General features: G+C 35.0%; 1 protein-coding gene across 1 annotated transcript in view; it reads right to left on the bottom strand.

Annotated features, from left to right (window-relative positions):
• Positions 1 to 979: 979 nt before the first annotated feature.
• LOC122799221 (autocrine proliferation repressor protein A-like) overlaps positions 980 to 17,425 on the bottom strand; it is a 660,522-nt gene continuing 644,076 nt past the window's right edge. Inside the window, exon 13 of the mRNA XM_044068140.1 lies at positions 980 to 1,113. Coding sequence (XP_043924075.1) covers positions 994 to 1,113 — 120 coding nt within the window. The 3' untranslated portion in view covers positions 980 to 993. The remainder of the gene's footprint in view (positions 1,114 to 17,425) is intronic.

Raw genomic sequence — 17,425 nt, 5'->3', positions numbered from 1 at the left:
TAGAGTCATGGTTTCATATATTACAGTTCAGATAAGATACATTTGGCTAGTATTCATTATGTCAGAACCAAATAGCTGTGGTTATAAGTTCAAGCTTCTTTAAAACCAAATGTGCCTTTTTTCTTTTTTGCAATTGTTCATTTCTGCCTTCTTATCAAAAATCTCTTTAAATGATCATTAATAAACATGTCAAATGCAAGATTTATATTGACACTTTCTTCATGGGTAATCTGATTTTGCTGACCAAGAGATGTCTTTTAATTGAAAGAAAACAATCACAATGTATAAATTATAAATGAACAGTATAGTGTCATTGTTAGATTCAAACAAAACTCTGTTGATGGTATCTAAGCCGTAATTCTGCATACAGTATGAAATTAATACAAATTGTTAACTTACAGGTCTTGTGAAGTTTAAGTTTTATTTCTGTAAGTAGGGTGTCTGACAAATACTAACAATGAAATAGCCTTTCTGATGGGCTGTCTGTCTCTAGTGACAAGTGTTTGTTATGCTCACCAAAATTCCAAACATCATGTTGAATCTTCATTTTCTTCAGTGTATTCTGCACTTTTTTGTAGGTCAACATCATTTATTTTTAAATGAAATGATCACAACTAAGTCACTGCTGACAAGTTTCCTTCATTATTCTGCAGCAGTCACAACAGAGAAGTCCTTTCTGTGAATTTCTCTTCATTAAACAAGCAAGGTAAAATCAAGCTAAAGTCTCAATCAAAATAGATTACTTCTGTTTCAAGCAAGAACTCGGTCCTTTATTTCATTTGAGAGAAATTATCATGTTTTCAGGAAAAAAACAAGCCGTAGTATGAACTATCTTATACTTTTACTATTTTGTGCTATGAAATGTAACACACTTGTGAAAGACATTTTGCTGAACCTATTGCCAGAGAAAAGGTCTGTATAAATGCAGCTCTTCCATTCTGGACATAATGTTGCACCCTTGCACCTTCTGAGGAAATGATATCAAGGGCTCCATCACACTAATGTTCCATAACACTTTTCTCCAGTGCAGTCTGGGAAAGGGAATGCATCTGGAATGATATGCACTTCTGTTGTAAATTCCAGCACAGATTTCTCTGGTCCACGATAGGTTACCTTTAAAAATAAAACAGGTTATACTAAAAGTTTAACTCAAGGCATGAAAATGGCAACTGACAGCAAGAGAAGTTATATCTAACCAACTCCCCAGAAATTAATAATTGTATCTTTGTCTAACACGTTTTGTGTTTAAATTGTTAAAGACTTCATTAGCTCTAAAATTTTTTGCCAAAGCTCATGATAACTTGGGAAAGAGGAACAGAAGGAGCATATAGGGTATTTTCGAAATTTCCAGACCCATGTATGGGTGTTTTGCTCCACCACTTTGAATAATTTTTTGAGGAGTAGGAGCAGTTCATAACTCAAAGAGCAATTTGGCGAGGGCATTTTTGAAACCTGCCAGCATATTGTCTCATAGGTTCACAGGTTCATAGGTAGGTACTAGGCTATCGGCCCAAGGGCCTAAGTAAGCCTAGCCAACAAGGTTCCCTGGCTTACCCCACCCAAGAAAGTTATTTTCCTGTGCCCCTGTCGAGCAGAGCCACAGAAGTAATCCCTGGGGTGTATTCCCTATTTCCCATCCACTCATCAAGATTTTTCTTGAAGAGTGCTAATGAGGAACTTTGCTTGACATATATGGGTAGCTTGTTCCAGAGTATGGGAAGTCTCTGGGACAGGAATCTATCCCTCCAGCATGTCCTGTTTATTGTGGTAACAAGGTTTAGGTTCCTAGAGCATGTAGCTCTGAGGGGCTGAGATTTCTTTAGGTGTAGCATGTCCAACAGCTCAGGGTTTGACATAGCTTATATGTTAGGCAGAGATCACCTCGGTGGAGGTGATATGCTATGGAGTAAAGCTGGAGTTTTTTGAGATGGTCAGTGTAGGGCATCTGCTTGAGGCCAGTAATCCTCTTTGTGAGGTACTTCTGTGGCCTTTCCAGCTGCTGCAGATGTCTTGTGAGGTACATTCCAAGCGGGGCATTGTACTCTATAATGGGACTAATGAGTGGTGAGTAGAGGAGAACAATGACCTCTTTTTTTCCTGGATGAGAACCCTTTTGTGATGAAGTGTGCCACGTAGAAGGATTTCCTGACTACTGTGGCAATGTGATTATCAAAGGAGAGACTACTGTCCACATGGGTCTCAAGGTCTCTTATCACACATTCGGCATTAAGTAGACTGCCGCCTATGTGTTAGTTCATGGGTACAGAGTTTTTACCAAAGGGGATGACAATGCACTTTTTGGCATTGAGCTGGAGGCCATGGCTCTGACCAAAAAAAAAACAGGGCCACCTCGTAGATAAAGTTGCTGTATCCAAAAATGTCCAAGTTCAAAGAAAAAAGATGACACCAACACCACGATGTAGATAAAAACAGAAATAACTTTTATTCTTTAAGAACGCTAATACTTAGACTTTCACCATTAGGCTTCATCAGGCAAATGAGTTTAAAATACAGCCATCTCATTTATATCATTCATCTAAGTTATCTGACAAAGGTAGAACAAATTTAAAGGAACATATCAGAGTTTATTCCTGATTTCCTTTAAAGTAGGTTTCAAGCTAAAAAATTAATTTAAGCCTGGAAATTGATATGCTTTACACCTTAAAATCCATTTATTTTCTTGCAGCTCAGTATAATTAATCAAATCACCCCCTCTAACAGCTTGATAAATATTTTGCAGTATACAAAAGTTAAAACTATGTGAAACATCTGTTTGTTTAATGTGCCGATAAAGTGCATTCGTTTCTAACTCTTCTGATTTCAGGTAAGTGTTCACATATTCTATCTTTTAATTTTCTATTACTTTTACATATATAAAATGCGTAGCATTGTGTGCACATAGCTATATAAATTATATTCATTGTATTGTAACAACCATGACTTCTAAAATAAAAATTATTTCATTTAATAGGATGTAGAAAATGAGTCCCAGTGAAGATGTATTTGCAAAAACTACAGTTAAAACATTTTTTAGTGCCAAACTTTTGTACCTGGGCTACAAGATTGGAGAGCTCTTCCATGTCACTTTTCATGTAGTCCAGGGAGGTACGTCTCAGGTCATTCACACCAACATGGACAATGACAGAGTCATATTTGTAATTGTTGTGGAGTGACCTGAGTGCATGGGTTATGTGGTGGATCCTGGCACCCGACCGGCAGCTGACAGTAACCTTCTCCTTGTTTAGCCTGGTGAGTGGGACATCATTGTGCCTGACTATAGAGTCACCTATGACTAGTGTTTTGGGTATGTTGTTCATAGGTTCATAGGTTCATAGATAGGTTCATAGATTAGTACTAGGCTAACCGCCCTTGTGAGCCATTTTAAGCCTAGCCAGTTATCCTATTAACTATTGTCTATTAACTTCCTTAATATCAGACAACAACTTCACTGTTTCTCTTTCATTTTCTTATATAATAGCCTTAACATTAAATAAGAAATAATGGCTGAGGTGAAGGAAGAAAAAATAGGAAATTTGCCCCTATTCTAGGGAAGCCGACAATACATGGAATGGTGGAGGGAGACAAAAAAGAACAGGATACCATTAATTGGAACAGCAATTTTGTACTAAATTATAGTACAAAAGCAACAGGAATTAAGAAAGTAGTTATTAATAACTGGAACAAATTTAGAAATTTTTCAGATTTAAGAAAAATATTTGTGGACCCCTTAAAATTCACTTACAGAAAAGGTAGGAACAACAAAGAAATACTTGAAACCAGAAAGAAAAGACAGATTAGAAAAAAAAACAGGAACATACAAATGTGGTAGTTACTCGCAATGTGCTTATGTCCTCCAGGGGGAATCAGTTGCTTTAACCCAAAGATGGATAGAACTCAGGACAAACAGTTACAGCAACTGTAGTACCATAGGGGTGATTTACATTGCTATATGTGACACTTGTGGGGTTTTTACATAGGAAAAACTACTAGAAAATTGAAAATACGTATTTATGAGCACATGAACGATATTGAAAAATGGATGAGACTAATGCCCTATGCAGGCATCTTAAATACTGTCCATCAGCCAAGTATGGTTTTTATGTTATAGAGAAAGTGGATGTGGACCCATGTGGACGACCATGGGAGACCACTATAGAGTTTTGAGAATTGTTTTGGCAATTAAAATTGGAAACAAACAAAGGGTAGGCTTAAATGATTATATATCCTTGGCCCAAGTTTTGAAGCTTATGGCAGCCAAATTGTAATTTTCAATTTGGCCACTAGATGGTATATGGATGGAACATCTTTTTTTTAGAAACTTTTTTTATACATACTTTTTATATATATATATATATATATATATATATATATATATATATATATATATATATAGTTTTTAACATATACATTTTGTCATATGGTTATTAATTATTGTTATACAGTTTTTATATGTATTTATATGTATTCACAGAACATATTATATAATGTATAAGGTTATCATTTTTTGCTATCTGATTTTAATCACATAGATAATGTTTTTAAGGTTAATAAAGTTTTGATTGGGTGATTTCAAGAGGGAGGGGTATATAATAAGTATCGCTTTCTTGTGAATCAATACATCTGATGAAGTCTTTGTATGCTTAAGATGAAAACACAGTGTAGAGTGTGAGCGTTAGTGTGGTTAATAAAGTGAGCGACCTTCGGGTTTTATTGTGTGGCCATTTTTATTCAAGACCAGAATGCAGTGTGCTAATATGTACTGAAGGCTACTTAGGTGAAAAGTGAGTTGACTTCAAAAGAACACAACTGACTTCTTTTCGAACATACATATTTTTCTACAGAGAACTAGCCTCCCATACTTCACCCATACAGAGGCCCTTGTCCCCCTGTGCACTTAACTTAATATAATCCATTCTGACATTACTGTTCTTTGGGGCAAGGGCAAACCCTAGCTATAGTAGCCTGCTTTGCTAAAGTTGCTTTTCTGCTAAACACATATTACTAAATATTTAACCATCGTACAACTGTTACACTCATCTAGTGTAACGGTTCTCAAAAGAACACTGCACAAATATGTTGGTCTGTCTTTGCCATTAGCTCCCTCTCTCAATGACTGCAGTATTGAGATATATTAAAGTCTTGGAGAAAAGGAAATACTTAGATTAAAACTTAACTATTTTTGTCTTTTAGATAGCTGGATCCACTGATGGTGAATTTTTACCTTGCAGATTTCGGCAAAATGTGTCTGTAGAACCACACTTTGATTAAGTGTGATTAGGTGAACTGCCCTGTTCCATCAACTGATGCTTATTGTTCTAAGTAAGGGTAATGAAATGGGTCATTACATGAGGTGCATATACATCTTAAGTTATTAACTTCTGCTATGCCAGACTGTGACCTTGCGACCTTGGTGAGTCACCCAAAGTACTTTCAAGGTGCCTAGTAAACTACCTTCCCCCAATACATACTTCTGCACAGATATAGCTATTTTCAGCAATATATAAACTGGGCATCCTGTGTTGAAAAAATGTGGTGTCCTGTAAAATGCATTTGATTCCATTCTATTACACATATTAGTACACAAGTGAAAGGATAATATTAGCTCTCATATGGAATTCAAATCCAAGGCTTCAACATACCATGATGGTGTCACCGCCGCTGGACCAATAAAAGCATTTTCTCTTCAGAACTTTAGCCTTTCATTAGGTGTTTACAAACACACATGCATGCAGACATAAGTAGACATCCCTCTGCTTATGAAATCATTAGATTCATGGAAGTGAAAGGATGCTATTAGCTTTTATTTGTGGCTTGAATTCAAGACCTCCAGCATATCATGCTGTCATTTCTGACACTGGACCATCAACATGGTCTGTACAGATAGGTGTTGAGTTTTCCCTTAAGAGAATTATCATTTCAGCTAGGACACCCTCAAGATGGTGATCAAAGTCAAATTACAAACACATACATACACATACAGAGAAATTCCTCTGCTTAGGCACTGTTAGAATCATAAAAGTGAATGATCTATGATCACTATGCTGGGGGGTTCCTAGCTCATACAACAAAGTTCTTAAAGGAAAACTCAACAGCTGCCTCAGAGGCTTTTATCAGTCCAGTATCAGTAACACTAGCAAGGTATGTTGGAGGCCTTAGTTTCAAGTCATGTATAGGATCTAATATTATCCTTTCACTTTTATGATTATAACAATGGGTAAGCAGAGGACTTTCACTATATTTGTTTGTGTTTGTATTTTGGGAATTACTATATACATTTTTGTTAATTAACTTAACATTATTGACTTGCAAAACAGCTGCCAAGAACAGGACCCTGTCCCTTGCATTACTTGTTCAGTAACTGCTTACTTCTCTAGAAATAAAATAAAGCATTTTCACTTTGTAATTAATTTAAAATTATTTTTTGCTAAAGCAGCTACATCAATCAGGATTATATCCCTTAAATTACATGATCACTGGATGAATCTCTACAGATAATGTCAAACATTTTCATTTTGTCACACACCCCATCTCAGTGAACTGTGATACCAGCAACAGGGTTACAACATCAGGCGAAGGTAAGTAGTCAGTGCACAATTACAAAATATTGCATTTAGGTAAATATATTTAACAGTATGCAAGTGCCTGTGAGAATTGTAAAATAAACTACAAAATGTAAGTTTCATTAATAACTGAACATTAATTTATTTGGAGACGTCTGCACTGAGTTCCTGGACCACGTACGGTCTAAATGCAGGAGCAGCAAGTCTCAGAGTGGCTTATAGCACTATCAGACTGCAACAGACTCTAAGCGTTTTCTAAACCCTGACTTGATTTTGTGGCAACATAACAGGGAAAAATGAGATGTGATCCTTAGTCCTTGTACCACTACCTTACAAGGTAGCAAACTGGCAAAAGCTCTGAATGCAGAATCAGTGAGATAAAGAATGATTTAAAAGTATTATAGGCATGCCACTGAGCACAAAAAAGTCTGATGTGTCACATAGGGGTGAAGTAGTCATCTGAAAGTTAGGTTTCATATGTAGCAAGTAAAGAATAAACAGCGCCATGGCCACTGGTTTACTACTTGCAGTATTAGGCATACCACCTATCCTACTGCTATCCCATTTCCATATATATGGCTTCGACACATCTTATCAAGTGGCACCTATACCAATGCTAACAATCATATCTCTCATCCTTCTTGCACACATTACATCATACCACCACTAAGTTTATATTAACCAATTACCCTCCACTCTTCCATATAACCCTCTCCTTAACTCTGCAAAGAACTGTTTCAGTATTGCTCCTACTCTAGTTCATATCACCAATATTTGAGTCTTCAAAAACATATACCTGATACAAGCCTTCTCCTACATAAAGTGCGCTATAAAAAAATGAAGTGTCTCTATATCAATTACCACACCCCTCTATTACTGCAATTAAGTGTGGACATCCATCCATACCCTAGACCAACTCTTCTATCACTAAATCCTAACACACCACCCTCATCAGATGCTTCATCACAGCCAGCACACTTTACAAACTATCCAAGTCTAAAAATTCTCCATACCAGTCTAAGAAGTATCTACAATAAACTGCCTGAAGTCCATGCAGGGATAGATTATCACTCATTCTCCAAATATTCTTTTTTAACACCTTTATTGAACATGGACATGCGTACATTTACATAAAAGAAAACAAACCATATTAACACATTTCTAGATGAAACCATTACACATCACATATGTTTTTGTATAACTATCACCAATCCAGCATTATACAAATCGCTCAATTCTTGACTGTCTTTACATTTCAGTCCTCCTCTTCCAAAACAATATTCTACATCTATTGTTCCCATAATTTTGAATTTTTTCTATGAAATTTGTACCTATCCTTTTCTAAAGATACCACTTCCAGTTTTTATCTCTTTCACAATGTTCAATACTGTCTCAGTTTTTGTATTTTCTTTTGTTTAGACTTTGACTTTAATTTTCTAGTAATTGTTTTTTTTTTTTTTTGGCTGTCATCAGAATTAAACTTAGCAAGGCCTTACTATATCTGGCCAATTCAGATCCTGTAGTCTAGCTCAAAAAATCATTCATTTTCTTAGTTACATCAGTTTGCTCACCTGATATTTCTGACAGAATACTCTGTAAGAAACTTTGAAATCTACCAACTCATTACACTCCCAAAACACATGTTTCCAGTTACCTCTTTCTTCTCCATCACACCTCCAACATTTGTCATCTACCTGGGAAATTTTCTTTGGAGTCTGAGGTATAAAAATACTCATTCATACACTTCCAAGCAAAAGTCATAGATCTTCTTTGCATACTTGGGAGTTATGCAAGTGTCTTCCCATTGTTTCCTTGAGAATTGTTATCCAAACTCTCTTCCCAAATTTTTCTAACCTCATCTGATTGATTCCTATATTGTGCAATATTTTATATGGCCTACTAATTATTGCTTTTTAACAGCAGTTTCTGTTCTAGATTTAACTAAAAACTCTACCAAAGCAGGTATTTAACTTAAGATTCCCCTATCCCTTTCTCTTTACCTAGGAGGATAACATAATGGTTAAGGTGTTTACCTTGCAGACACAAGGTGGTGGGTTTGATTCTCACATGGGGAAATTGGCTAGGCTTAAAATGCCCCACAAGGGCAGTTAGCCTAGTACTAATCTATGATGCTATGAACCTATAGACTCTGATATCAGTCCCTGATAGGAAAGTAGTCTCTAGCCTGCAGTTCACATGTCTTTTTGGCTTCTTCTCATTCAATTACATTTCCTTCTCTAGTTATTTGCTCACAATACCTTGGGTTCCTTTATGGTTTTCTCCAATAAATTCCAGCCCCCTCTTGCCTATTCTCTGTACCCCTAATTAAACTCATCCTTATTGCAAAATCTCATTTCTCCATTATTGTATTGGCTTAGTTCTTAGAATACTTTTTGCTACTTTATGAATATAATATTCTGTATGGCTGTTCTTATACTCCTTAAGGATACGCATCCAAAATCAGTCTCCCTCCTTATTTCTTTAATTTCTTCCTGTTTCATCATCATCTCTTTCCACTTTAAAGTATAGCTTTCTGCTTGTGTTATGTATATGAGCCCTAACTGTGCAGCTCTAAAATATCCCTTCAAATCAAGTAATCCTAAACCACTTTGTTCTTTTGGAAGGAATAATTTATCCCACTTGACTCTTGACCTCTTTCCTTCCCAGATAAATTCCTTCAACTCTTTATTAATTATTGTCCAGAACTTCTTCTCTGGTTGATAAAAAATATGCCTGACTTGTATATAAAACAAAAGGGATTGAAAACAATTTCACTGCTTGTATCTTGCTATCCATATCCAGAAATAAGAGCTTCCATTTTCTCAGTTTTTGTATTATCTCTTGTTTGGTGTTATCCCACATATCATTAACTGCATTAAGATAATCCTTTTAAATCCATAAATACTTCATTTTATTGTGTCCCTATAAATATGGGCATTGCTGGACCAATTCACATGTGGGTACATAGCTTACAGCTATAGACTTTGTTTTATCTTCAATAATGTTTTATTCTGAAAAGAATTGAAGCTGTTTCAAGATATTCCACAACATTGAGATGTCCTTTTCTATTTTTATCAGGTACAAAATAATATAATCTGCAAATAAAGTCAACTTTTATTGATTACCATACCAATTATATTGTTTAATTTTGGAGATCCTTATTTTCTTTGCCAATGGCTCTAAATATAAGCAAATAACAAATGGGAAGAGGACAACCCTGCCTGGTTCCTCCATTCAGACACGACTTGTCAGAAAGGAACCTTCCCACTTTAAATTTTGCCTCTGTTCATTCATATATTCTCCTAATTAGCCATATTATTGTATTCCTCGATATTCTAATAGCTACTAAAACGTGGCTACAACAGAAAGCAAAAGATGAGTAAATCATATCCTCAGCCTCCAATATTCTTATGTCTGTGTCTGACAGAACACATAAAAAGACTGGTGGCATTGTTATAAACTATAAAAGCAGTCTTCAACTCCTGTTTAACTCTTAGCATCTCACAATTCAGTAATTCATAATTATCTTATCACTGCTTAAACCCAATAGCCACAAGATCTATTCCTTGCAATAACATTACTGCCACTGAAGATATACTTTACTGTACTGCTGTCAACATCTGACAAGAAGCATTTATTCTGGGTGGCTTAAACATTGATTAGTGGACTATAAACTCAGACTATATTACATAGTATGATTTTACCTGACTTAGCAATACTCAACTAGATAGAACAAAACTTCAACTAGGAAATCTACTGTAGATTGGATCCTCACACCTATGCCTTATTAATTATATCCTATGGAACCCTACCTGACACACTAAGTGATTACTTGCATACCTTTGATATTTCACATTAAAACCATAGTTACAACATATACCTATATAAACAAGTGATAAATCTCTATAAATTTGGTACTGACATTTTTAACCCTCTACTATTTCAGTACAATCGGAGTTCATTTAAAACACCCAGTTAGTTGCTGTTGTCTCTAAATTAAAAAAAATCTTTCTAAACAAAATAAAGCACATAATGAAGCAGAGAGATAAAGAGTGAAAACCTTGGTTATATAATAAAACACATGAAAACTTATAATGTTTTAAGTATCTTAGAAACCTAGCTAAACACCATAATAAATCTGATAAAAAGTACTACTGCATCACTGTCTAAGACACATATCAGTATAATTCATGGTCTTTCTGGACATCAAGCAATCTTAAATCCTGGCAAAATGTCCTAGCATACCCCATCAACACCTAATCAAACTGATAACATTACCACTCATTTAATTCATAGCTACCTTTCAAATAGACAGCAGGCAGTAAATTGGGAAAGTGAATTTTCTTCTTTTCTATCTGTTGTAGTAGGTATTCCTCAAGATTCAATACTTTCCTCTTTACTTTTCAATCTGTTTATCAATGATCTCCACAAAGTTGCTGATCATACCACCATAGTCCAGTATGCAGATGATTCAGTTCTTATCTGCTATGCCAAAATCCATTCTACTCTGCAAGAACTAACTCATAAATCATTTTCTTTATCAAAGCTTGGATAGACAGCCTTCAACTTTTTTAAAACCCTAACAAGACTAAGTCAATACATTGACTCCTAAATAACATTCTGCAAAAAATAATAATAATAATAATAATCTCTTCACAATAGCCTCAGCTAGTAACACAAAAATAGAAGTAGTATCATAACCAAAATATTAAGTGTAATCATAGATGACCATATAAAATTTGACCAACATATACTACAAGCAATTAAAACAACACAAAAACTGGGTGCCCTTTATAGGGCAAATTCTTAAATCACTGATATGACAAGGAAAAAAAACCCATAGCCAAAACGTGTTTAATTTCATTACTCATATATGGTCCTCCAGTATCCATGAACTTAAACTTGAACAATACTATAACAGAGTCGCAAAATTTGTAGCAAACCATCAGTAGATAACTCACCATTGCCTAGTACTCAAATACCATAATTCATTTGAAATGTCACACTTACTTATTTACTCTCAACTACTTACAAACCACAAACTTGTCTACAAGCTAGAAAAATGTCCATCACTAAATAATATCATCCAGGCCTGCTCCTTAAATAGATACGTGAGTGGGGGATAAACTGCTACTGGCCATAATTCAATCAAACAACTCTGGAAGTTAATCATTGTATCCAAACCATATCACAAAAATGTAGAACTTCATTCCACTGAAATTAAAACAAGATAACAACATAAAATCTTTCATATCACAACTTAAGCAATATCTGAGCATGCAGCTCTGCTCCTGCTGAACCCAAGGTTAATATATATGAGTATATATATATGTATATATATATATATATATATATATATATATATATACACACACACACACACACACACACACACACACACACACACACACACACACACACACACACACACACACGCACACACACGCACACACACACACACATATATTTTCCACCCCAAGCCAGCTAAATAATCTATATACAGTCTAGCCTCCAGCTAGTAATCATATATACTCTAAGTCAAATTCATCTTGCTCAGCTGCTCCGACCTTTCTCCTCATTAATATTTTCCTTCTTTCATCCTTTACCTCAGATTTCCCTCCCAGATCTTTTCTGATTTACTTACTGTTCTTCTCTGTTCACATCACATACCCAGTCTCCTATCTAGCCTGCATGCCAACTTACACTTCTGTGGTGAGCCAATAATGGTAACTCTTAACTCATACCCACATTACTACCCCCTAACCATCATGTTCCCCTCCTCATTTTCTAACTCCAACATTAGCTCATACCTCAGCTGCATCTCTCCACTCTCCTATAATTGCTATAACCGGCTAGCTATAGCTCTTATGCCTATCTATCCTTTCATCCACATATTTTATTTACTTTTCTCAATACTAATTACAATTGACTAGCATGGATCCAAAGCTAAAATGTATTCTATAGTATAACAAAGTATTGAGAACAACTTGTCTTGCTCTTCACTGCATTATTTTTTTTCATCTCTGTCTATAAAAATAGCTTTGTGTTACATATGTTTATTTTACCTTCTATTGTATTTTCTAGAGCTATCCTCCCTTGGCCTAAGCTGAAAGAGATTTTGCCATTCAGAATTTTTAGGTAAACAGATGCAAATATAATAAGTAAATAAATAAACAGTGCCCAACAAGAGTTTTGTCCACTGCACTAAGGTATTACTTGATTATGTTACATTAGAAGTGTTAAGTAAAGCAGTACATTCAATAGATTAAGGAGGAGGGGATTGTGTCATGAACCCACAGAGTAACACCACCACCTCTGGAGTTAATTGTCAAACATTTATATTTAATAAAATGTTTTAGGTGAAAACCAGATGTATTCCACGATTCTACCACTGGAATTATAACATATTTTTCATTGTGTGCTATTTCAGCAAGTCCTTTGAACTTATTAGGTAAACTCTAAGCACTACAAAAGCAGCATTTTACAATTCTATTAAATCTACTATATTTATTGCTTGAATATTTTTTCTTTTGTCTCTTCTGAAGTATGAATGAAATGTTCAGAAGTTTTTCTTGAAATATAAGAGGCAGTGCATGAATTAAAGTTTAATTTCTCCACTGAATACATTTTAGACTATGAATGCAGTCTTCCCAGTAAATAGTTACATTTATGTTATACACCAGGCATAATTGTCTCAATCAATAGTAAAATTTATGAGCCATTGTGATCATATAATCTAAGTAACTGAGGGAGTAATTTCACTGAGCACTAGCTGGGAATCAAACTTTTCCAAGATCTCAATAAATTTAAGAACAAAGTGTTTCATATAATTTGGAAGGTAACTTCTTAAATCATTTGTCCCAGCTTGAATTTTAAACATATTATATTTAGGTTTCACTGGTAACAGTCTGTGTATCATTTTTTGTTACATCAGTCAGTTTAAGGTCAGGCATAACTGATACCATAATGTCATTTTTATTTATGCTGCTCAGTTATCTTACTGCGGGTTTAATCATTGAGTCAGCTAATGTTAATATTTCATATCTGTTGTCACTGTTTCCTACAAGTCCAGATTTATTTATTAACATTTCTTATTGTATTGTTCTATCATTCCTTAATTCTCGCTGTTTTTTTTTTCTTTCCTTTCATTTTTTTTAACTATTGCTTCACTAGCATTCATATCCCTTTTTCTTTTTGTGAACATATTACGTTCGATAGGATCTAAGTTCATATTATGTAATGGAGAGACAAGTGAGTCTTTTGGCTTATTGGCCATATTAATATTGTCATTTTGTATTAAATCATAATAAACATTGCTGTTCCTTTCAGAATAAGTTAATAACTTTCTGTTTTTTAATCTGTTGTATTATAACCTCAGGATAGAAAGAACTTTGAGAATTTTGCACATGTTCTTTGTCAAGTCATATTATATAATTTTCCTTGCTTTTGTGTTCATTTACCAACTCTTGACTAGAAGTGACTAAGATGTTTTGATCATATTTCTCTAAATCTAATAGTTTACTTGTGCACCAAGTCTCTTATTTCCAGTTGACAACCATCTGGAGTCAGTCATCCCTTCCTACATATTTTCTATTGCTTATTATGACGCTATCTTTATTTTTTGAAGAAACCTCAGTGCATGATGTTATGTACTGTTTATATTTCTTTTTATGTTTATTCAGGAATATCTTCTTTTTTCCTTTCTTAGGAATATTTTTTTACAGGAACAGCATTTCCTTGTTTTGTGTTTTTTTCTGCCTAGTGACCTGGTATCATATAATGTACTACTTTTACAAACCGTTCCCTAATAGGGTTTGTTTTTAATATCCCTCAGCCAGTCATTCATATATTCAGTAGTTGGTCATTGTACCTTTTCATTACAGCATGTAGAACTTGTTTGATTGTATATATTTTTATATTCTAAGATCTTGCTTAATTTAGATAATTTCAGACAGGTAAGGCAAAAAGTGGACTTTAATTGTAATTTTTTGTTTACACACTGCAACCTTCACATTCTATAATGTACTTGTTAAGTGAATCTTCAAGTACATATGAGTTCAGAAGACATACAATTACTGAACGATAAGATAGCTGCTTATGCAGTAAAACTACTGTATTTCTAAATAATGTAAACCTAATTTGAGTCAGTTCAGTGAGTTATGCTTTTCTCTTTTCACCAGGGAAATTCCAATTATGTATACTAGATGCAATTGTGGTTAACCTGTTTGATATAAAGGCAGTAATGCCATGATATGACAGTATCACTAAATAATTTTAAGCATTATCACGCGGTTTCATTAAGGTTCCTAGCACAAACCATATGGTTCATGTTAGAAATACTCTTCCAGGAAAATGTGCTCATTTGGAATTCAGAATGTGCATGCTAGCCATGATGAGCTAAGACCTTATTACTGGTTAATGTGCATGTTTCTAGAATTGCAGTTACTATCATGCAACCCGCTGTTCATGTAGACAGTGGCATCCCCACCAGTCACTCTATGTCTCTAACACAGACACACACACATTAAAAGGCACTTAATAAAAGATGTTGGCAAATGGGGTTTACTAAAGAAGTCTAATATAATTCCATTTGAACATTTTTTATACATCCACTCGTGTAGTAGATTTAAGGTTTTAGAATGTTTTTTAATGTTGTTTAATAATTATTTTTTTAATGTAATCTATATGTGATGTGAGATTTCTATTTACAAGTTCTTAGATATTCACATATATATATATTTACACTTTTACTAATCATAGTATCAATTTATGAATAGAATATATTTTTAATATATTTTTTAAACGATATTTATACATGCAAGTTAAGAATATTTATGCCTGCATGTCCTTATGAAAGTAGTTTTTAGCATTCTTATTCTTTTATTAACTTAATTGGAGCATGATGTCATAATTAATTGGATTTTTTGGAATGTATTTAATGGGCGTTTGATTGTTCTCTATTTGTCTGATGAAGGTGGGGAGATTGTCTCTACTGAAAGCGCTTACAGTAATTAAAGATTTGTGTCCTGTATCTGCTGGCTGAGTTCGTTATTACCACTATCATTTTTTGACAGACACACACACACACACACACACACACACACACACACACACACACACACACACACACACACACACACACACACACACACACACACACACACACACACACACACACACACACACACACACACACACACACACACACCATAGTCCCTGTACCTGTTCCTATCCTATTTACCCTGCTGTGGTTCCCTCAGCCCCATAATATTTAAGTACCATTATGATATGTGTATATTAGGCCATGGTGGTCTAGTGTATCCTACACCCTTTACATTCCTTTTACAATGTTAGTGCCGGTATAGCACTTTAGAGAATCTTCCCTGATATCTAATGTATCCCCCACCCTCTGATCCATCTTATGATGCTGGTGCCAGTACGGCACTACCTTCCTGTGGCCAGTGATTCCCCCCATCCCCCTACCCCCAATGCCTGTAGTAACATTAGTGTCAGTACAGCAGTGAAGAGTGCATTTCTCCCTAGCCCCCAGTCCCCAGAGTAATGTAGGTACGGCACTTTAAACATTAATCCTCCACCCACCAATCCATGTTTTGACGTCAGTGCTATTATGACACCTTTAAGTAAACCTGGTGTCTAGTTGTTTACCCCACCATGCTCATGTCTGGTGGTTGAAAATAGCCTTTTTTTCATGTTTGCTACTGCAATGTGGTGGGGATGTCAGTGCAGATCTATATGGCCAAATACTTTCTTGAATCATTTGGCCATGTAGATGCCTTCCTGAAGGCAGTTCTGATGAGAAACCATGTGGATAATTAGCATATGTCTGTCTCCTGGAATGCCTCATTAGCATTTGGTATGGCCGTGGGGCCAGCCCTTTGAGGTGCTGTACTTACTGGTGTGGGAGGACCGTGCAGCACCATTTAAGGGTGTTTGCTGAATAATAAAAAGGTGCTGATATGTGTACCCAATCATGTACATGTTGCACTACCTTCATGAATGTGGTCCTATATATTTTTGTAAGAAAATAAGTTATAGTAATTACTGTGAAAATTAGCCTCAGAATAGGAATGACTGTGCAATGAAAACACTGTATCATAGTAAACTATAAGAACTATGAGTGACTTTCCAGACGTCTTCACTGTTTCATAGTCACTCAAAAATTTTCAAACTAAAGCTATAAATGCTGTACATGTTAGCATATAAAACAGAAGCCAATTATACAAAGAATCCACAATATCATTGTAATGTGAGACTACTGAATAGTATGCGCTTTCTCATTGTTACCTGAAAATGTTCAGATTGTTATAATTGTTACTACTGAAATTAACCTGAAGGATAAGAAATCCACTTATGCAGTGATACAACAGTATGCCTTTATAGAATAAGCACAAACACTTTTCCGTATTAGGCACTAACTCTTTATCACAGAAGAAGGCTTTAATCAAATAAAAATAGATTCTGTAAAGGCTAATCTAAGGTGCACAGAAATCACCGCCAAAGAGTATTTATGTAATACAAAAATTATTTCAAACTCATCAGATAAATATGCTAAATATTGTCAAAGTTAATCTTTAAGATAATTGAACAACACTATTTGACAGACTCTCTCAGCTATCACTTACTTATAGAGAATAGCTGCAAACCAGTAGTTCATAGGTTCATAGGTAGGTACTAGGCTATTGGCCTTAGAGCCTATATAAGCCTAGCCAAAAAGGTACTCTGGCTTTCACCACCCAAGAAAATTATTTTCCTGTACCCCTGTTGACCAAAGCCACAGAGGTAATCCCCGGGGTGAATTTCCTATTTCTCATCCAATCATCAAGATTTTTCTTGAAGAGTGCTAA

Source organism: Protopterus annectens, chromosome 4.part0 (genome assembly GCF_019279795.1).
Source record: "Protopterus annectens isolate FY-2018-M chromosome 4.part0, PAN1.0, whole genome shotgun sequence".
NCBI classification, from domain to species: Eukaryota; Metazoa; Chordata; order Ceratodontiformes; family Protopteridae; genus Protopterus; species Protopterus annectens.
Note: the sequence above shows the minus strand (reverse complement) of the source record. Positions and strands in the feature narration are given on the sequence as shown.